Source organism: Leptopilina heterotoma, unplaced genomic scaffold (assembly GCF_015476425.1).
Source record: "Leptopilina heterotoma isolate Lh14 unplaced genomic scaffold, ASM1547642v1 Lhet_178, whole genome shotgun sequence".
NCBI lineage: Eukaryota > Metazoa > Arthropoda > Insecta > Hymenoptera > Figitidae > Leptopilina > Leptopilina heterotoma.
The window spans coordinates 1-23,909 of record NW_025110894.1 but is presented as its reverse complement, the minus strand read 5'-3'; the positions used below and the strand labels follow the sequence as shown (position 1 = coordinate 23,909).

At 29.4% G+C, this 23,909-nt stretch overlaps 1 protein-coding gene across 1 annotated transcript in view; it reads right to left on the bottom strand.

Annotated features, from left to right (window-relative positions):
* The window catches only part of LOC122499893 (tyrosine-protein kinase Drl-like), a 206,869-nt gene extending 195,176 nt beyond the window's left edge, over positions 1-11,693 (bottom strand). The window contains exon 1 of the mRNA XM_043608469.1: positions 11,090-11,693. Coding sequence (XP_043464404.1) covers positions 11,090-11,186 — 97 coding nt within the window. The 5' untranslated portion in view covers positions 11,187-11,693. The remainder of the gene's footprint in view (positions 1-11,089) is intronic.
* Between the last annotated feature and the right edge of the window lie 12,216 nt (positions 11,694-23,909).

Below are 23,909 nucleotides of genomic sequence, written 5' to 3'. Positions count from 1 at the left end.
ATTTTTTTAGTATTACTATTTCAAATGACATTTATTGTTAGTAATATATTATTTATATGAAAGTAATATAATTATTATAATAGTAACTTATTGCCATTAAATATATATATATATATATATATATATATACATGAATTAAAATAATAACAATAATATTTATTATTATTATTAATAATTCATATATTCACATTATATTGAATAAACGTGAGAAACGAGTAAATTTGGGAACAGTGGAAGCAGTCTTGTTTCAGTCCTGCATTAGGCTTCCGCAGCATTGATTGAGCATTGGTGTCCAATGCTGAATTAAGGCTCGCGCTGCAGTCTGGAATCGGTGTTACATTAAAGCTTCGATCATTCCTGCTCTCGCTGATTCACTCATGCTCAATCAATGTTGACCAATGCTTGGCCAATCTTTATAAAGCCTGAACTCGGCGTCACTTCGCGCCTGGGTTGTTTTTTGAGAGAGAGAGAGAGATGCAAAAAAGAAAGTGTCCGCCACCATACCTTACACTCCCCCAGTGGGAAATTTGCAACCGGCGCGGATCCTCGCCTGTACCGACGCCGGAGTAGTGGTACTGGCTGGGAACCGCCTGCCTACCGCCCGAGAACTGATATTCTACCAAAAGATGACTTGGCCAGGAGCTGGCTGGCCATCCGTCTCGGAACTGGCATTCTACCGCCCGGTAACCGGCCGCGAAGAGCCGTTCCGTGTATAATTCAACCGGCTGGGACCCGGCACTGTACCGACTGCGGATCTTTCATTTCCTAGCCAGATGTGCGCTGGCAATGCTGGCATTCTACCGCCTGACAACCGGCTCGGATCAAAATAATAATTTCAACAAATATCAATAAAAAATAATAATTAATTGCAAAAGATAAATACGGATGACAATTCATTGACAGTTCACTTTACACATTTTTTTATTTCTTTATACACTTAAACGCAATTTTTTATTACATACACATTTGAAAAATCCTAACGCTTGGGGGTACGAACCTACGCCTAACCGAATATTTACGCACCGAAATCTCGCACGCTAACCACTATGCTACGCTCGCATGGAACTCTCAAACCTTAAATGCTTTCAAGTCTCACTAGCTAAAATGAAAATTGTAAAATTACTACGCGGCAATAGGCAATTTGGAAATATGGACTGATGTTATACCGGTATATTTTCAATACTTTACTGAATGTGTATTTATGAATATTTCAATATTTCGTTTAAAAAAATGTTTAAAAAAATGTTATATTTTTATTATTATGTTTTTTAATATTTTATTACATAATATATCGAATAATATGAACATAACTTCACTGCAAAACAATTTATAACATATAAGTAATAGTATTAAATTGAATAAAATTTTAATGCACAACACATTTTTTTAATTATTTAATTTGCAGAAAAGTGTCAATAAATAATTACTTAATATATTGTTTAAATTAAAAAGAGATTATTAATTAATTAATAATAAATTAATTAATAATAATCTCTTTTTTATATATTGTATTTAATATGTTAGGTATTTATTGTAGGCATTATAATATATTGATCACATTTTCTTTCAAGTTAAATATATTTTACTTCTTTCAAATTAATATATTATTTATTAAAAATTATTTATTTAATTGCACATTAATAAAGTTGGATTTTTATATATATAATGAAAAAATTAAGTTTCTTATATTCTTCCTTTGCATGAATACTATTAATTTATTTATTGGTTAACTAATAATAATATTATAATAAATGCAATTAGTTATTGTAATAATTAATTATAATAATAAAATAAATTTATGATTATACTGATAATGTAAACTATAACAATAAATGACGAGATCCGCAGTCGGATCCGCCCCAGCACCGAGCCAGTACAGACCTAACATCCGTCATTCTTCCGACGCGCGTAGAAGAATGAAATCTGCAGGCGGAACAAATCCAGTACCGCGCCAGTACTGACGAAAGTAGAAAGGCGGATCCAAAAGTCGGAGCCTAATCTGTTCCGCGCCGGTTGCATTTTAGGATCCGAATCGGTACAGACCATCGGTGCTGGCGGTCCGTACGGGCGCGGATCCCAGGCGGTTGTATAATCCGACATTCGTCCGACTTTTCCTCCTGGGCCCCTATATTTTAGTACATATCGTTTTATAACATAAAAATTGATTTTTTCAAATTAAAAGAATGTATTTGAGATTATAACATATAATATTAGGTTTCATATTGTAAAGTAAAATTTAAATTTTGCTTTACTAAATTTGTAAAATAATACCAAAAATTGTTCTTTTTTGGATGTTTTTTTAAAAAAATATTAAATAAACTAAAAAAATGGTATATAAAGTCATGATTAAAGACAAAAAATTTCCTTTAATTTCCACATGGCGAAAAGTGAACTAATTCATATTTAAATTTTTAGTTTTATTTTACAAATTTAGTAAAGCAAAATTTAAATTTTACTTTACAATATGAAACCTAATATTATATGTTAATAACCTCAAATACATTCTTTTAATTTGAAAAAATCAAGTTTTATGTTATAAAACGATATGTAGTAAAATATAATAAATTCTGAAGAGGGAACTGGATCCAGTTCCGAAACCAAACGTGAAATTGAGAAATTTTTAATTGACATGTCCTTTTATAGATCGTTTTTTCCAACATTCTAAATAGTTAATAAAGAAAGACGTTATCAAGATCATCCCATAGATCTATATTATTGTTTTATTGCAGTTTTATATTTTCTTTTTGTATGATTTAAAAACATTTATTACATATTTGACAATTAATAACAGGGTTTCTAACAAGGATTGAAAAAAAATTCCCTGACTTTTCTTGCCTTTTTACTAATTTTATTTATGCTTTCTTGGGACAAAAATATGGTAACTGACATATTTAACAATAAATTAATATCTAATGATAGAAACAAACGGTAATAAAAATATTTATTGCTTTAAGTTTTATTGCAGTTTGTAAACCGAGGGCAGTTAGTAAAATGTCTAATTTTGAATGTATAAAAACAGTCAATATGCAAAGTGCCTAGGCAGTTTACATACTGCCAAAGACGTTCCAGGCAATTCGAAAAATGTATTGAAAGTCGCAATGCTCAATATTTGAAATATTCACAGAGAAAATTTGTTCCTTATATTTTACCGAATTTTTCAATAAAATTGGGTTATAGTGGCATAATCGTAATTTTTAATAATTTTTAAATAATTTTTTCAGTAGCAATATTTAAAATTTGATGTGATATCTTTATTCCTTACAAGATAGTACTGTAAAAGTTAAAAAAATGTAAACTGAACGTTTAATATAAATTAAATAAATACCTCCTTGATGGGCACTAACGTTTCAGCCTTTCAGGAATAGTTTGGTAAAACTTTCTTGACTTGACTAAAGTGTTAGTTTTCTGGATTGAAATACTTTATTTTAAGTGTCCCGCGCAGTCAAATGAAAGACTTTCACACTAATAGTTGACTTTTTCAACTTATTTATAATTAATTAATAATCATTTCATTATTAATTAAATTAAAATTCAATTAATTAATTAAAACACTTATTCAGGGTGTCTAACGGTCAGGAAAAAGTCAGGGAATTTTTTTGGTCAGGAAAAAGTAATGGAAAAGTCAGGGAATGTCAGAGAATTTAATTCTCTTTAATTTAAGTCAGGGAAATGTTTGATCAGCTAACTGGGATGGTCACTACAACATTTAAAAATTTTAATCTGTAGTTGGATATTCCATCGTTATAACTGGTTATTTTATCCAACGTGTTGGATAAGGTATCCAATTCGCAAGTATACCGGGTCAGTCACGTGACGCGCAAGCGCTGTGTACAAAAAACTAATGGATGTCACATGGTTCTTGTCGTGAAGGCGTCTTTGACATTGCGTTTTCGTGAATTGTTTTCGCTTTATATAAAGGGACGAAAACACTGAAAGTTTTATTCGAATGGCTGTTCCAGTCAATGCCGAAGTTTTGATTACTTCATTTAAAGGGCAGTTTATATATATATATATATATATATATATATATTTAATATAGTGAAAATTCTACAAAAGTTTTATCCTAACCCTACTTTATTTATCTTTTCTGTATGTGATTTTGAAACTAATTTGCAGTTTATTAGTTGAAACTTTTAGAAGGAGACTCATTATTTTTTAAATTTTATTTAAAAATAAGTTATGTTTGAAAAGCAGAATGTAAGTTTTTTGCCTGCTTGAAATTAACGTAGTAGTGATGAAAGAGTTTTTTTATTATTAATATTATTAAATAAAAAGGTAGATATTCTACCAGTGAAAAATAGATTAACTAACTAACTCGAAAGTAAATGTCCACTAGAGAATTGGACAAAGTAACCAAGAGAATGTTTCTCCTAGCTATTGGAATTGGTTAAAATGTCAAACTTTTAAGGATCCAATAAAATTGGTCGCACTATCCAACTAATCGGATCGCGCTCCAGAGTCTATCAAAAATAGATACATTATCCAACACTCAGTATAAGCTATCCAATTATTTTTCTCCGTGTGCCAAGGTAGTTTACATACTACCAAATAAAACCGATAAAATTTTGGTTGCAAAATAACTCTTGGTTTATGTTTGTAAACACAGAAATTATTTATACACGTTGGATTGTTCAAAGCATGTTCAATTTATTTGCGACCGTAAAAAATAAATATTGTAGTTTAACATTTTTTTGGAAAATTGATATGCTTTTCCAGAAAAAACTATTAATAGTTTCTATTTTTTAAATGTTAATTCAATTTTTTGAGGTCTGCATTTCTTCAGATGAACATCCTGCTCTCTAAATCTGAATATGTGAAATTTCACTTATTGTACGTTATAAGTTGTCTTCTCGATCAAAGTGTATATATACACTTATGAATAAGTGAATTTTTACTTATTCTGAGTGAAATTTCACTTATTAAAAGTGTATATGTCGTAGGCAAGTAGCTTAATTCCTATTGGAATTAAGCTAAATTTTGGCAAATAGAAGAATGGACATGTGAAAGATGTGTATTCTTCTATTTACCTACACGGAGAAAAATAAATAGTAATAATTATACTATTTTCGATGAAAAATTACTACTTTTAAGTAGTAATTTTGAAACTGCTCGAAAAATAGCAACTTTTGCTTCGTATTCAAACGATTTTTACTTTTTTGAAAAAGTATAATTTACTTCAAGGAATCTAAATTTTATTAAAAGCCGAGTAATATTTAAAATGTCCCGAGCAATTAATACTCTGAGCGAAGCAACTTTTATTACGAATCAGAGCAATTATTACTATTTCGGTAAAGATTTTTACTCGTAAAAGTAGTAATCCGTACCCACACAATGACGCGCCTCACACCGACGGGCGAAACGAATGCCGGCGCGCCTGCGCGTCTGTCCACGCCGTGACGAAAAAAAATGCTGATGTAGAGAGCTATATTGTCTCGTTTTATTTTAATAAATTAAAATAAAATAATCAGTGCGTTCAAAAAATATTTTTTCAAGTAATTAACACTCTGCATGTGTATTATTATTCATTATTCATAAGTTTTACTTTTTTTTCACATTCTTACTTACAATTAACAACTTAACATATCGGAAAATCTTAACATCTATACAGTTTCGAACCCTACCTAACTTATATCTAACGCAACCTAAAATCGCACGCATTTATACTAAGCCTCTCGGCTACGCAATCGCTATGGAGAAAATTTCATGTTACCCGCATATATCTCTTTTCGATAAAGTGAATCATACATTATATTTATTTAGATAAGTTACTGCATTAAAATATAAACATTTATAATAATAATAATAATAAACAGTATTATTAATTTAAAATTACTTATTTTAATTATTAAATTATTAGATTATAATGTTAATGATTTTATTTATTTATATATTTTTTATTAATTAATTAGTAATTCATTAAAAATTAATTAACTAATTATTAAGTGATTATACATGAATTGCATACTTTGGAAATTGATAAATAATTAAAATGCATATAGGAATTAATGATCGCACCACTGATATAAACAAAATTGTCCAAATAACTGAACCGTGCTACACGTGCTTCTTGTAACCTAGAAATGTTGGATCACTTTGACGTCAGGTTACGGTCGCTGCGCATGACAGTAGTGACGTGATTACACACATAGGTGTGTAACAGTAGTGGTACGGATTACTACTTTTACGAGTAAAAAGTTTGTTCTGCAATAGTAAAAGTTGCTTCTTGCAGAAGCAATCTTTATTTTCCGCAGTATTAATTATTAGAATTTCTACCAGTAATATTTACAACATATCGAATGTAAAAAGTAATACAAAATTTAATAAAATTTATAATGACGATGTAAAAATTAAAATTCTTGAAGCAATTTTTAAACGTGACTACTGTAATAATTACTATTTGTAATGTTTACTACCAGAAATAGTAATTTTTACTTCATGCGAAGTATATTTTACTATGAATAGTAATTTTTAATATAAAAGTAGAATTATTACTATTCCATAGGAACTTTTACTAGAAACTCAGCACCATTTTTCTCCGTGTAGAGTCAATCAGTAATTAAGCTTATTTCCTCGTTATTAAGCTACTTGCCTAAATGGCCTCCGGCAAATAGAAATTTTGACGTGTATTATATAGCAGAGTGTAAGCATCGATTTATAAACAAGTTTTGTAAACATTATTTATTTATTGTTAATGTTAATATGAATTTTGTTTTACTTATTGCAACAAAATGTGGTAGTTTAAATAAAAGTAATAAAGATAGATATTTTGCAGCACATAACTTTACATCTTTTAATATTGTTGTTACATTTTCGAGTTGTTTGTTATTCCACATGCAACAATTATTTGTTTTTTTAAACATTCTTCTAATTTACTTTCAAATTCAATTTCATTTATAATATTATTCTCCATTATCGAGAGTACTTATTAAATTAACTCTTACTCGAAGCAGATAGCAAAAAACTAATTTTCATTTTCAATATTATACAATGCAAATTAAATGGCACAAAATTCAAATTGACAATAAATATAAAGTTGACAATAAATAAATAATGTTTACAAAACTTGTTTATAAATCGATGTTTACACTCTGCTATATAATATGTACACGTCAAAATTTATATTTGCCGGAGGCCATTTATAGGCAATTAGCTTAATAACGAGGAAATAAGCTTAAATACTGATTGACTCTAGGCAAATAGAAGAATACACATCTTTCACATGTCCATTCTTCTATTTGCCAAAATTTAGCTTAATTCCTAGGAAATAAGCTACTTGCCTAGTTTCTCTACTTGCCTACGACATATATACACCTAATGAACGAGAGAGCTACTTATAACTTACAAATTATATGTGAATTTTCACATATTCAGATTTAGAGAGTGAATTGGCAAATTTTATTCCATTTGCTAGACTTCTGTGCAATTCCGAGACAGTCGGAATTTAGTTTTTTCGAAGCAAGTAAACCAATTGCAATGAAACTCAGGAATTTTAATCTACACATAAAAAAAAGTATTTCCACCAAATATTACGTCAAAAAACTTAGCATAAAAAGACGAAAAAATTGTTTATAGGGTAAGTCCGGGAGAGATGGCCATACGGGAATAAGTTGGACAATTCAAATATTTTACAGAATTTATAAAAAATACCACTTATTATATTTTAATGTTTACTTCTGTCATGTATTATTGGGTAAGATGGCAATAAGTGACTTTTATTTAAATTTTTTTATGTTAATTTCAGATATTCAAGAAATATTACAGAAAAAAAATTAAAAATGTATGAAAACAAAATAATTGATCTAATTGACACCAAAGATGAAGATCTATTCGTATAGGTTGTGATTACAACCAAACTACATACAGGGTGTCTACTATTTTCGTTTAACAAAATTCCCGGTTATTTCCCGGTTTTTCCCGGCTATATCCTAATTTTTTCCCGGTTTTTTTTCTTATCAAATTTAAATTTAAATTTGATTTCAAACATAAATAAATCATTAAATTTTTTTAAAATAATGTTTTTTTCAATAATTTTAATTAAAAACTTGGAAAATACTTGAATTAAACAAAGAATTTTTTCAAGTTTTTAAAAATAATCTTGTCTCTTTATAATTATAATTGAAAATTGTATTTTTCAATTTTATTAAAATTACATTGATAATAATAATTGAACTTCTGCAAAGAATTTTACTATTTTTAAAAATAAATGAATCCTTCCAAAGAATGCTATTATTTATGAAAATAATTTAATTTTTGTGAAAAATTTTATTAAAATTTTTGAAAATAATAAGCAGCAATAATTAATTATTTACTTAATATGTAATAAACATTTAATTTGCTCAAGAAATAAATAAATATCATTTATTTGAACATTCAGAAATTTAAAATGATAAAAATTTAAGAGAAGTTCAATAATTATAATTATTAAATAATAATAGAATAGTATAATTTTTAGAAGCAAAAAATTGATTTAAAACTGTAAGAGGGACTTAAAATTTTAAAAATAAAATTATAATTATGGTCACTAACTTCCCTTGATTATTTTCGAAAAATTTAAATAAAATTCTATTAAAAAATTCAATTATTTTTCAAAAAAAGTAAAAAAATTTCAATGATTTGTTTAGAAAAATTCAATTATCTTGAAACAATAGAATTGAAAAATTACAACAATTTTATTTTTTAGATTTAAAAAAAATTTTGCGAAAGTTCAATTTCATTAAACAATTTTAAGTATGTATATTATTTTAAATTAACTAATAAAAATTTTAATTATTAATCTTCGCAGTAAGAAACATGAATACATTAGAATTTTACTCTTTATAATATTCAATTATTAATCAATTATTAAATTAAAATACTTTGAAAATTCTATTTGTTAAAAAGTTTCTAATGAATTTCTTTAACAAATTTAATTACATATTTTCAGTCGAATTTCACAATATTTCTATTAACTCCATAATTTTTTTTAAATTTATTTACATAATATATTTGAATTGGTAACTGATTTTTTATCATCAAATTAATTATTTTTAACTAACTTAAATTTAGAGAACAGTATAAATATCTATAAAAATTGAAATAAAAATTGATTTTTTAAAAAGAAATTAAAATAATAAAACTTTTTTAATTTTTGTGAAAAAATTCCCGGTTCGGTATAAAATTCCCGTCTAATTCCCGGTTTTTCCCGGTCAAATAAAATTCCCGGTTATTTCCCGGTTGTCCCGGAATTCCCGGTTAGTAGACACCCTGTACATACATTGATTGAGGATAGTATTCGACACTTTTGGCTACATGAAAACTGCACTTAATTGCATTAAAAATGTTCAATCTCTCCCGGCCATTCCGGGAGAAATAGTCAAATGCACTTTTTGAAAAATGTAAATTTTAAGATTGTTTCTATGAAAATATTTTATTTTATTTTTCGTCATTTTAAAGTTAAGTGTTTAATGTTTAATTTTCAATTAAAGTTAAGACAAGAAACGCTTTTTTATAATTTTTATAATTCTTTAAAGAAATTGACCATCTCTCTCCGGACTTACCCTATTATGTTTATACAAAATTTTTATAAACATACACTACCATCCGTGAGTATCAGGACGCCCGTTTTTTCATGAGTGGAAACATGCTTAAAACGTAGAAAATAAGAATGACAAAAATTTTTCGTATTTTTTTCCTGGAAGCTAATGAAATTATGAAAAGACTGACACCTGATCGAAGAATTTTCGTTGACTATTCTGTCAGATACAGAAAAAATACTGGATTTTGCATGCTTTTCGTAATTTTTTAATTTCTCGAAAACTAATTAACTTTTATTAGCGCTCTTGGTCTTGTTTCAATCTCTATTCAATGTAGAATCTAAATTAATTAATGGTATTGTGATATACATTTTTCCAAAAAAATTTGAAACTGTGAAAGTCGGATAAAAAAATTTTGAAAAACAGATTGACACTTTTTCAAAAAAAAAAAATTTTTTAAATTAAATAATTAAGTAATTAAAAAGCTTTTTTGAATTTTAGTATATCTATTAAATGAACATATTTTACATTGACCTTTTTGACACTTTATTCATGATAATTTTTTGAATTTTTTTAATCCTACTTTTACGGTTTCAAATTTTTTTGGAAAAATTTATTTCACAATACCAGTTAATAATTTAGATTCTACATTAAATAGAGATTAAAACAAGACCAAGAGCGCTAATAAAAGTTAATTAGTTTTCGAGAAATTACAAAATTACGAAAAGCATTCAAAATCCAGTATTTTTTCTGTATCTGACAGAATAATCAACGAAAATTCTTCGATCAGGTGTCAGTCTTTTCATAATTTCATTAGCTTTCAGGGAAAAAATACGAAAAATTTTTATCATTCTTATTTTCTACGTTTTAAGCATTTTTTCATTCATGAAAAAAGGGGCGTCCTGATACTCACGGACGGTAGTGTAATATAAACAATTTTTCGTCTTTTTATGTTGAGTTTTTAAAAAAAAAAGAATGAAGTGTTTTGATTAAGATGAAAAGGAGATATAACGTTTTGAAAAGTTTCCAAAATTTTGACATTTCAAAAACTACTGAATATTTTGACGTAATATTTGGTGGAAATATTTCTTTTTATTTGTAGATTAAAATTCCTAAGTTTTATTGTAGGTAATTGGTTTACTTACCTTGAAAAAACTAAATTCCTACTTGGAATAGCACTTCTACTAAAAGATTAATAGTCCAGAAATTCAAATAATAATTATAAATTTTTAGGTTATTTAATTGTTAAACATAATTTAATTCTGCTAATTCAAATTGTGTAAATTTGTTTAAATATTTATTTATTTAACTTAAAAAAATTTAAGTTTTCATACTTTTAATTTCTTATTAATTGTAATGTACACAAATAACAATTGTCTGGAAAATATATATATATATATATAACTTATTTATTAAAATAAGTTTTATGTAAATAGTAATTTCCTGTTTTAAAGTTTATCTGAAAAATAATGTAAATTTCATATAAATCTAAATTCGTCTTATAATTTTATTTTCGTAGTAAAATATAATTTCTAATAATATTTTTGGATGAAAAAACATAAAAATGTTCAACTTACCCATTAGTTTTCGAACTTCCAATTGATCCAAGAAAAAATTGAAATAACCTGTACATTGTTGGAGAAATATTGAAAACAATATCAGCTTAAACAGCATTCTGTTCACCACGTGTTAATAATATCCAAAAGTATAGTATAGTCAGGTGTATCTTAATAATTCACTTCGCTACTTTTGTCATACATAAATCAAAATTTTCATCCTCCTGAACCTTACATTAGTATTTTCGTCATTAAATAATTAACATAATTTACAATGTTAACGATAACATGTTTTCGATTCCCTTAAACACCAAAGTGGGTTGTAAATTGCTTTTAGTTTTACACTTTGTAACTGAACTTGGATGAGTGTTGTTTTGACAGGTAGCAGTAAATTTTGTCTAACATCTTCTAGTTGTTAAAAGAAAGTTAATATAGAGCATTTATCAGCTCAATATCAACAAGAATCAACCATTTTTAATCATCTCCGCTTCCCAATAACCTACTGTATAAAGATATTTTATAAAAACATCAAAAATTGTAAAAACGAAGCCAAGCACATCACATTACTGAGACTACTATAGTTTGCACAGCTCAAATACAGCCACCATAAGCTATTCAGGATCGACACAAGCCTCTTATGCCGAAGTCATACGAACCTGATCGAAAATACCCGAAATACACCCACAAAAGGTTTCGTTTAACATAACTGTTTGACTGCGAATCTGCACGAATATGCGGAAGCATATTCGTGATAACTATTTTTGAAACATTTTTAAATTGTATTTAATTGTATCTGAATTTATTTCATTTGTAGAAATAATGTTTTATATTTGTAGAATTCATTTTTGACCAAAATTTTTTGAATTTAACTTATAATTTTAATTTTTAAGTTAAGTTGCACAAAAGGTTATATATCTAGTCTAACAGCTTTGAACATTTAATAAAAAAAGGATGTAAATAAATTAGAAAATACAAATTTTTTTATTAATATTTGTTCAAAATTTACTTGTATAAATACATTATAATAAACATACCCAAAACAGGGTTGCCACAAATATTTAAATTTATTTTTTTCCCTGATTTTCAGACGAAATTTTCACTTTTTCCCTGAACCTAAAGAATATTCTGATTCACTCTAAAAATTATTAGACACTCAAAAAAAATGTTCTTTTACATTTATTTATAAATTTCTTCAAAAAAGTAAAATTATTCGAAAATATCAATAGGAAACTTCATTTTTAAATAAATACTTAATTATTATTTTTCCGTAGAAATTAAAATTCTTCAAAACATTCAAATTCAAACCTTTTTGAAATTCAACATAAGAATATTATTACAAAACATGAAGAAGGCGATCACTCCGAGTCTTCAACACGAAGTGATCGCCTTCTTCATGTTTTGTAATAATTTAAATTACCGTACAATTTTTCAAAAAAAAGTGAATTGTTTACAAAAATCCTAATAAAATTCTTCGCAAAAATTCAATTATTTTTAAAAGTAGTAAAATTTTTTTAAAAAATTCAATTATTTAAAAAAAATATAATAAAATTCGTTGCAAGAATTCAAATATTTTTATAAATAATAAATAAATTTTTATTAGAAAATTCTAGAAGAATTCAATTATTTAAATTAAAAGATAAATAATTTATTAAATAATTGAATGTTTGTTAAAATTAAATTCTCATAAAGAATTTTATCAAGAAATTTTTAAATAATTGAATTATTCTTTTGACAAATTTTAAGAAAATTTTTAAGATTAATTACATTTTTCGAGGAATTTGATTCAAATATTGTATCAAAAATAATTAAAATTATCCTGCGATAATTTTAATTATTTATGAAAATAATTAAAATTTTCCCAAGAATTTTATTAAAATTTTTCAAAAATAATTGAATTTCGGAGAAGAATTTTATTATTTATAAAGATACTTGAAATTTTGACAAGAATTTTTTTTTAATTTTTGAACATAATTGAATTTCTGCGAAGAATTTTATTACTTTAGAAAATAATTTAATTCTTCCAGCGAATTTTATTTGAGTTTATAAAAATAACTGAATTTCTGTGAAGAATTTTATTATTTATATAAATAATTAAATTCTTGCAACGAATTTTATCCAAGTTTATAAAAATAATTGAATTCTTGAAAAGCACTTTGTTAATTTTTTTAAACAATTGAATTCTTGCGACGAATTTTATAAAAATCTGTTTAAATAGGTAATTTGATATTTTTCGAAAAATTTTATGAAATTTTATAATTTAAATAATTGAATTTCTGTGAAAATTGTATTACTTATGAAAATAATTTAATTATTTTGAAGAAATTTATTAAAAATTTTGTAAATAATTAAATTCTTGTGAAATTTTGAAAAGAATTTTATTAAATTTTTAAAAATAATTGAATTTTCAAGAAGAACTTTATTATTTATCAAGATAGGGTAAGTCCGGGGGGATGACCATAGTTTTTTTAAAGGATTATAAAAATTATAAAAAAGCGTTTTTTGTCTTAACTTTTATTGATAATTAAACATTGAACACTTAACTTTAAAATTACGAAAAACAAAATAAAATATTTTTATAGAAACAATCTTAAAATTTACATTTACAAAAAGTGCATTTGGCCATCTCTTCCCGGAATGCCCGGGTGAGATAGCCACCCTACTGGAAGTAAAAAGAATGAAAGAGATAGAATTTTGGGGATAGAAAGAGATAAAGTTTTTTCTAACCCTTTTTGAAATAGCCACTTTGCATACCCGAAATATTATACCTTTTTATCTCTGAATTTCTATCTCTTTTTATACCCTATTATCCCCTATCTATCTCTTTTTATACCTATGTACTTTTATCTCTTTTTATTTGTCTTTGCTGCAAATTTTTATCCTTTTTAATATATAAAGAATTAATTAACCAATATTATTAACAATATTAAAGACTTTATGAAGTATTACAATTTCAATTGAATTTATTATTTAAAACAAATATTTTTAGAGTTTTCGTACTTCTACACGGAGAAAAAAATGCTGTTGAATCAATGACATATGGGTTTGATTCATTGAATAGTGTCATAACAGGCTGCCTAACGTATATGCTGTTGTTTTGAAAGCACCGATTCTAATGATTCGATAGTATCACTTTCTTTGAAACAAAAGCATATTTCTCAAATTGACAGCATACTATGTTAATTCGAAGGTGAATCCTTTTGAATCAATAAACAAAATTTTTTAATTTAACAGTATATGCTTTTGAGTCAATGACTATAACTTTTAAATTTAAAAGCATCATTTTTATGATTCAAAAATTTGTACTCTTAATTTTTTTAGTTGTTGCTATCGATTGAATAACACCATACTGTTAATTCAATTCTTTTATGTGGTTAAATATATACCAACGATAAATTGAAAAAAGGGAATTTTTGTTCACATGTTTTTTATATACTATAATTAATTCTCACACCTTTAACACAACACTTTTTATACACATCTTTTTTTCAATTTTTCACACTAACATATACATCTTTATTATTATTTTCATTTTTCCCAACGGCTAAACACACACACACACATACACATTCAAACACACTTATCTTTTTTAGTCAGAAAAATACGGCTATTCCCAAGCGGTCACCCATCCATTTAGTAACCGCGACCAACGACGCTTAACTTCCGTGATAGACGAGAACCGCCGCGCTGCAATGTAATACATCCGCTTCTCAACGTTGGGCACTTACTTTGTGGTTAAATACCGTGCTCGAGATTTTTCGCGTATATAAGGGAATTTATATAGGGAATTTATATTTAACTAGTCATTAATTAATTAAAAGAATTTAAATAATACTTTTTTATATTGGAATCTCAAAAACGACAGGTTTAATAAACATATAAATATATGTGGGTAAGTATTTCAATAAATTTAGTACCTGTCAATGTCTCAAAACATAGTGTTCTTATTTTTATAGCATATGCTATAGGCAGTCCGCAATAGCACCACTCATTGAAACGAAAGCATATGCTTTCGTTTTCAGAGCGCGCTTCTTTAGAGCAAACAATTTTTCATTTGATTTAAATTTACACGCATTTTCTTCAAATTCATCTATTAGATGCTTCAAATGAATAATGTCAAAGAAGCAAAAAAATAATTCTGTTGCTATATATAGATGAACTATAGAAACAATTTGCACAATATCATTAATTCTACAGTACCGTACTTTTAATTTAAACAGTTTCATTTTTTCATTTTAAGCAATATACTTTTCGATTAATAAATGTGTCATCGAATCAATGACGGGGAATTCAATAGCATGGAGATATTTGATTCAACAGCACTTTTTTTTCAGTGTATTTATTACCTATTTTTAACAAATCAAGTTATTTATTTGTTATGAAATTATTATTTATTGTTTATATCTATATTTCATTTCACATTATTAACCAACATTATGCACATATAACACTTAAAACCAAATTTGAAAAATCTCGCACGCAGGAGGGCTCGAACCCTGAACCTTTAGGGACGCAAGTCGAATACACACTATCACTCTTTATCTCTCACACACTAAAAAAAAAGTTTTACTTTTAGCCTGTTTTCGAGGCTGAATTTAAGGTGTAAACGGAGTCAGCCCCATTAAACAAGGACAGACTTATGTGAAATACATGGGCTGAATTTAAGGTGTAAACGGAGTCAGACTTTTTTTTTCCTGTGCAGTTGATCTCCCTTTTAAAGTTTCAATTTCTCTTTATTTATCATGAAATCGTCACATTGAAAAGCGTATAAAAAGTTATCTTTGGGGATTGAAAAAGGATTCAATAGGATATAAAATGAAGGTTATTGAAAAAGATTAAGAAAAAAGAAAAAATCGAATTTTTTTTAATTTAATAGAAAAGAGATAGACTCTGATAGAACCAAAGAAATAAAAGGAGACAAGTATGGACTGAGATTTAAATAGGGATAGAAAGGGAAAGAAGTGATTAGTAAGAGGATAAAAAAGGCGATAAAGTAAGGGTTATTAAAAGAGATTGAATAAAAGGGAAGATAGAAGGAGATTGAGGGGAATAAAAAAGGGATAGCCTGGGATAGAAACAAGATTATTAAAAGAGATAAGTATATTCTTAGATGAAATTAGAGATAGAAAGAGATAGGTGTGGATATCGAAAGTATTAAAAGAGATGAAATAAAGGTTATTGAAAAAGATTTATACAGAAGGAGAGATAAAAAGTGATTGAAGTGATAAAGTGGGGATAGACTAAGATAGAGAAACTTTATCTCTTTCTATCTCAGAGATAAAAAAATATTAAAAGAGATAGGATTTCTATCCCTTTACTTCCAGAGTTCCAGCAGCCCAGGCAGAAAAGTTGGAGGTGTGCCAGCACTAACGACCGGCATGGTACCGAACCGGTTGTAAAGTCGGACATATGCCGGTACCGGCAAAAAGGTACCGGGCCGGATATGAAATAAATACTGGCCCAGTACCGGCCCGGTGGTAAATGTGGATTTCTACCGGTACTGGTAGTGTTTACCGGGCCGGTTGATTAAAAATATCTGGCCCAGCACCGGCCCGGTACTATAATTTACTTCAGTTTTTATACCGCCGAAGGAGATTTGCCGGTGATAATATTTTTACCGGCCCAGCACCGGCGTAGCACCGGCCCGGTACTGTCATTTCGCTCTGGTTTATACCACCGAAAGAGATTTGCCGGTGATAATATTTGTACCGGCGTATCACCGGCCCGGTACTGTCATTTCGCTCTGTTTTATACTGCCGACGGAGATTTGCCGGTGATAATATTTTTACCGGCCCAGCACCGGCCCGGTACTACTATTTGGTTTTGTTTTTATACGGACGAAGGAGATTTTCCGGTGATAATATTTGTGCCGGCCCAGCACCGGCCCAGCACAAAAATTTACTTAATGCTTTCTACTGGCACAAAAGTTTTGCCGACAAAAATATTAGTACTAACCCAGTGTCCTCCCGGTTGTTTGCCAATGTTAAACTATCAGAAAAAGAATTAAAGAAAAGAAAAAAAATTTGAAAATTAATTTATTAATTAATTTATTAATTTAATTATTAATAATAAATTAATTAGTTAGTTGTGCCGGCAATTATATTAATACCGAGTAGATTGCTTATTGGTGCCGGCCCGGTATTTAACCGGTGAATAGGGCGGTTATTATTATTTATAATTACTATTTTTATTTATTTATTTTTAATAATTTAAATTGAATTAAAATAAATTAGAAATACAAATACTGGCCCGGTACCGCACCGTTTGAATATTAGTGCCGGCCCGGTACTGCTGCCGGGCGGAATGTCGGTTGGACTTTATAATATGCAGGTTTAGGTTAGCGGATGTGGTGTCGACTTTGCAGCCTCAGGGTCCGGAGTTCAATTCCTCAAGTCTTCTGATTTTTCTATAATTGTTTATGTTTCTCTGTTTCAGCATTTAATATATTTACTGTTTCCAATTTAAAATTAATAATAACATTGATAATAATAATGATAATTAAACAATTAATCAGACTGAAATATAATTTTTTTAACCGTCCCGGTACCACACCGGTTGTTTTTTAGTGCCGGCCCGGTACTGCGTCAGATATTTATTAGTGCCGGTCCGGTACGGTTGCCGGATACCTACCGAAGTTATCATCCGGCAATTTACCGGTACTGCGCCGGTGGAATGAACAGACTTATGCCGGTACTGGACCAGTACCTAGCCGGTTGTGCAGCCGGTAATAAACCGGCACCAAATACCTTCCAACAATAACCCAGGTGCGAATTTAGGTTGGCCGCCAGAGTTTGAAGGTTGGCCCAAGGTTGGCCTAACTTTGGCAAGCAAAGTTTTGGTTGCCAGAGTTTGCCCAACTTTGGCAAGTACTTGTGCCCACAGTTGGCCCGACTTTGCAAGCCAACCATTAAATGCAGAGTTTAACCAACCGTCGGGCCAACTTTGGCGACAAAGGTTGGCACAACTTATCCAAACGTAGTTTAAAAGACTTTCAGTTTCGGTTGGCCGAACTCTGGGCCACGGTTGGCCCAACGGTTGGCAAAACTATGTGAAACACAGTTTAATTGGCTTGATTTTTCTTGGTTGGCCGAACTCTGGGCCACGGTTGGCCCAACGGTTGGCAAAACTATGTGAAACGCAGTTTAATTGACTTAAACTTTCTTGGTTGGCCGAACTCTGGGCCACGGTTGGCCCAACGGTTGGCAAAACTCTGTGAAACGCAGTTTAATTGACTTGATTTTTCTTGGTTAGCCGAACTCTGGGCAACGGTTGGCCCAACGGTTGGCAAAACTCTAGAAACGCAGTTTAAATGACTTAAACTTTCTTGGTTGGCCGAACTCTGGGCCACGGTTGGCCCAACGGTTGGCAAAACTATGTGAAACGCAGTTTAATTGACTTAATTTTTCTTGGTTGGCCGAACTCTGGGCCACGGTTGGCCCAACGGTTGGCAAAACTCTGTGAAACGCAGTTTAATTGGCTTGATTTTTCTTGGTTGGCCGAACTCTGGGCAACGGTTGGCCCAACGGTTGGCAAAACTCTAGAAACGCAGTTTCATTGACTTAAACTTTCTTGGTCGGCCGAACTTTGGGCCACGGTTGGCCCGACGGTGGGCAAAACTTTGTGAAACGCAGTTTAATTGACTTGATTTTTCTTGGTTGGCCGAACTCTGGGCCACGGTTGGCCCAACGGTTGGCAAAACTCTGTGAAACGCAGTTTAATTGACTTGATTTTTCTTGGTTGGCCGAACTCTGGGCAACGGTTGGCCCAACGGTTGGCAAAACTTTGTCAAATGCGGTTTAAATGACTTAAACTTTCTTGGTTGGCCGAACTCTGGGCCACGGTTGGCCCGACTGTTGCAGCTTAAATATACATTTTGCGTTATGCACTCCCATGTGAGCGTAGCGTAGTGGTCAGTGTATAAGTCTTCGGTGCGTTAGGTTAGGGGCTCGATCCCAGCGAGCGTTAGATATTTTCGAAAATGTATGTATGAGATTGTGTTTAATAATAATAGGTAAAGGTTATATCTGATGTTCCCGCTAATAATAACCTGTTAATTGTTTAAATAATTTAGTTTTTTAATAATTTTTTACCTTTGGCTGTTGAAGTTGGCCAAACTTTGAAAATTGTGGTTGGCCCAACTTACGCATTTAAAGTTGTGCCAACTTTGGCGTCAGTCTTTGGACCAACCATTGAAATGTATAGTTGGCACAACATATGCATTGTAAGTTGGGCCAACTTCCTTATGAGTTGTCGGGCCAACCATCGTCGCCATTAGACGGTCGCCGTTATCATCTGTATGGTTGGCCCAACCTCTGGCACGAGAAGTTGGACCGACTTTGTAAAAGTTGGCCCAACTATGGGCCGACCAAAAAATCGCACCTGGGAACCGGGCCAGTACCGCCCCGGTGGATTATTCGGTACCGGCCCGGTACGTATGCCGGATACCTGCCGTAGTTATCATCCGGCAATTTGCCGGTACCGAGCCGGTAAAAATTACGGTCTTATGCCGGTACCGCCCCGGCACTTATAATCCGCCGTTTGTACCGGGCCGGTACCATCCCGGTCGTCAATTTCTACCTGGGAGGGCACATGTGTGCGGGAGAGATGGCCAATCAGTGCCGGCCTTAGCCGTTTTAGCGCTCTTGTACGAAATTTCTATAGGCCAACGCAGAATAGATCTGTAACCGGACCGCAATCGTAACCGTAAGAATGAGTTAGAGAAGGATAAACAATATATCTATCCTTCTTTAACTCATTCTTACGGTTAGGGTGGAGTCCCATGACAGCGTTTTGCGTTGCGTCGTAATGGGAGAAAAAAAGACGCAAATATATGTTTGCTGCATTCTCTCTCATTACAACGCAACGCAAAACGCTGCCATGGGACTGCGGCCTTAGGGTGCAATCCCATTACAGCAGAATACGTCGACCGAAAACAGAAAATCATGAGTGCGAAAGAGATAGATAGATATTGTTGTTCTTTTCACTCTCATGATTTTCTGCTTTCGGTCGACGTATTCTGCATACATGGGATCGCACCCTTACGCTTACGATTGCGGTTCCGGTTACAGATCTATTCTGCGTTGGCCTTATAGCGCCGCGGCCCTTGTAAGGCTGTGCGGTTACACCTCTGCAGGCAGCCTGCCTGCAGGTTGTCATGGTAACGTACAAGAGTAAGAGAGTCAGTGACTTCAAACTACTCCCTTACTCTCCCCTGCCGGAAGAATGGACTGAAAAAGTACTGAAATTGTACTGGCCTCCAGTACAATTTCAGTCCGTTTTTTTAATGTTTCGGTAGACATTTTTAAAGTCCTTTAACAATAGTTTCAAATGTAGGTTATGTCCACAAACCATTGTTAACAGTTTGGAAGTGAAAATAAAAAAGGTTACCAAAATTTTCAAAGAAATTCCCGTTAAATTTTAAAATTATATTGCAACCCCTGCTTTAACAATAGACCCGAAAGCCTATTGTTGTATGGGATTATAATTTTATGGCTTAAAAAGTTTACAATTTAACGGTGTTGGAGGTCGAGAACTGTCCAGTGTTGCCAACCCACTTTTTTACACTTTCCTGAATTCTTTCACTTTGAGAATTTTTTGTAAAAAAACTAAGCAATTAATCAAAAAAGTGGGCCTTTACTTGGAAGCGAAATTAAATGAAGAATTTAGTAGAATTTATTTTGTCTCGATACGATGTTTGTACGAGCCATATTCTTATTTCCGCCACGAGAATTTACAGCTGTAGGTGACTTGACATAGGGAAAAAATGGCCGCACAACAGAAAGGTGGAGTAAAGCGGATTGCCTATGTAAAGGCATAACAGTCTGATAAAGCATTGCAGTAACTTTTAATTTGTTAAAAGTTGTAAAACTATTATTTTGCAATAACAAAAATTAAACCAAAAGACATAAATAATGAGATTTTTGTTTATAATTATGCACATAATATAAAATATGTAAAATTAAAAATAAAAACATGAAATTTTTTTTTTTAATTTTGATATTTTATTAACATAATTTTTTACATAGAATAAAAATATAAATTGCTAATTAGTACTTATAGAGGTACAATTTATTAAATTGTAATCAATAAAAATATTACAAATGACAAATATATAGAATTTTAAGAAATTAAATTATATCTAAAATTTATTAAATTTCTTTTTATTGTTTGGGAAAATTAGTTAATAACTAATTGGAACATTATACAAAATTAAAAATAATTTATAATTTACAATAACTTAAAAAAAATAATCAATTTTTGCCTTGTATATTGGTTTAATTATCTTTAATCGTGTTTTTTAATCTATAAAAATTTATTTACTTTATTTACTTTTATAAAAATAATAAATTTAATTATTTTTTCTTATTTTTCAATTATATAAGATTTTAAACAAAAAAAACTGGCGCTAATTAATTTTTTATTCTAAAATAATAATTACCTATTCTACAATTGTAAAACCCCTTTCTATAGGCAACAAGTGTAATAACCCAGGCGCGAAAGACCAATGCTGACGATGGATTGAAGATTTATTGAGGCTTGAACGCCCAGCGTGGGTAACCCAGTGTTGAAGCAGTCTTTATACCACTGTCACTCAATATTGATTCAGCATTGGACACCAATGTTCGTTCCATGCTCGATTCAAGACTCGGTCAATCTTCGTGATTGAAGCTCAAACATCTGATCTTTATTCAAGCCTGAATCAATCTTGACAGTTTATTTATTGACGTGTGCACTTAAAAATATTAAATATAAATATTTATAAATTAACGGCGTTGGAGGTCGGGAACTGTCAAGTGTTGCCAACCCACTCTCCCCCAATGTCCAGTATGTTTCGTGTAATTTTCCACTTTGATCACTTTTTAAAAAAAAACAAAGAACTTAATCAAAAAAAGGGCTCTTTACCATAAAATAAAATTAAATAAAGAATTAGCAAAAATTTATTTGGTCTCGACACGATGTTTCTACGAGCCACAAAACGATTTCTACGATTACAATTTACAGATGTAGTTGGCTTGATATGGGGAAAAAATGGCCGCACAACAGAAGGTGGAGTAAGGCGGGGTTGCCTACGTAAAGGCATAACAGTATCATAATACAGGGCAGTAAGTTTTATCTTGTTGAAAATTATAAAAATAACATTTTTGCAGTAATAAAAACTAATATAATTAATATAAATAAATGGGGTTTTGTTTATAATAATATACATAATATAAAATATGTTGAATTAAAACGAAAAATATGAAAAACATTTTTTTTAAATCTTGTTATTCATTAAAATAATTTTTTAAAGAGATTAAAAATAAAAATTGCTAATTAGTACCTCTAGAGGTACAATTTATTGAATTGTAATTAATAAAAATAATAAAAATGACAAATATACAGAATTTTGAAAATCAAATTATTTATAAAATGAATTTTTTTTTGTATTATTATATGTAAAAATTAATTAATTAGTAATTGGAAAATTATAAAAAATAAAAAATTATTTATAATTAAAAAACCGTAAAATATACGTATTATTTTTTTCCTTATATATGGTTACATTATTAGTAATCATGTTTTCTAGTCTATAAAATTTATTTATTTTATCCTTTGTATAAAAATAACTAATGTAATTATGTTTTTTTATTCCTCAATTATATAAGATAATAAAAGAAATTTATCGCTAATAAATTTTCTATTCTAAAACAATAATTACTTATTCTACTATTTTGAAGCCCCTTTCAATAGGCAACCAATTTAGAATTTTATTTTTGATGTTGAAACTGTCAATAATTTGTATAGCGAAAACAATATTGACGCTCGTTGAAAAATCGTATTATTAAAAACAAATTTTTTCTTAAATCGTTATTTCATATATAATTACAATAAAAAGCCCTCTTTTTTTATAAGTTTCTGCTTTTTCTCTTTCCATTTAAATTATTCAACACTTTCAACTGCTTCTTACAAAACTTTTTACTTTGATAATTTTTTATAAAATAATTTGACACTTTCTCAAAAAAAAGGCTCTTTACCCCTAAATAAAATTAAATAAAGAATTTGTAAAAATTTATTTGGTCTCAACACGATGTTTCTACGAGCCACAAAACGATTTCTACGATTACAATTTACAGATGTAGATGACTTGATTTGGGAAAAAAATGTCCGCACCGAAAGGTGCAGTAAGGCGGGGTTGCCTACGTAAAGGCATAACAGTATATCATAAAACAGGGCAGTAAGTTTTATTTTGTTGAAAATTATAAAATAATATTTTGCAGTAATAAAAACTAATAGAATGAATATAAATAAAGAGATTTTGTTTTATAAAAATATACATAATATAAAATATGTTAAATTAAAACGAAAAATATGAAAAAAAATTTTTTTAATTTTGTTATTCATTAAATTAATTTTTTGAAATGATTAAAAATTAAAATTGCTGATTTAGTACCTCTAAAAGTACCATTTAATAAATTGTATAATTAATAAAAATGACAAATATACAGAATTTTGAAAAAATTAAATCTAATATATAATATTGACGCTCGTAGAAACATCGTATATTATTACAAACAGATTTTTACTTAAATCCTTATTTCATATATAGAATTTTAATAAGAGCCCTTTTCTCTATAAGTATCTGCTTTTATTCTTTTCTTTTTAAATTATCCAACACTTTCCACTGATTTTTATGAAACTTTTTACTTTGTCAATTTTTTAAAAATAATTTGACACTTTCTCAAAAAAAGAGCTCTTTACCGTAAAGCGAAAATAAATAAAGAATTACCTAATTAAAATTTATTTTGTTTTGATATGATGTTTTTATAAGCCACCATCTTATCCACCATAAAAATTGAGAGCGGAA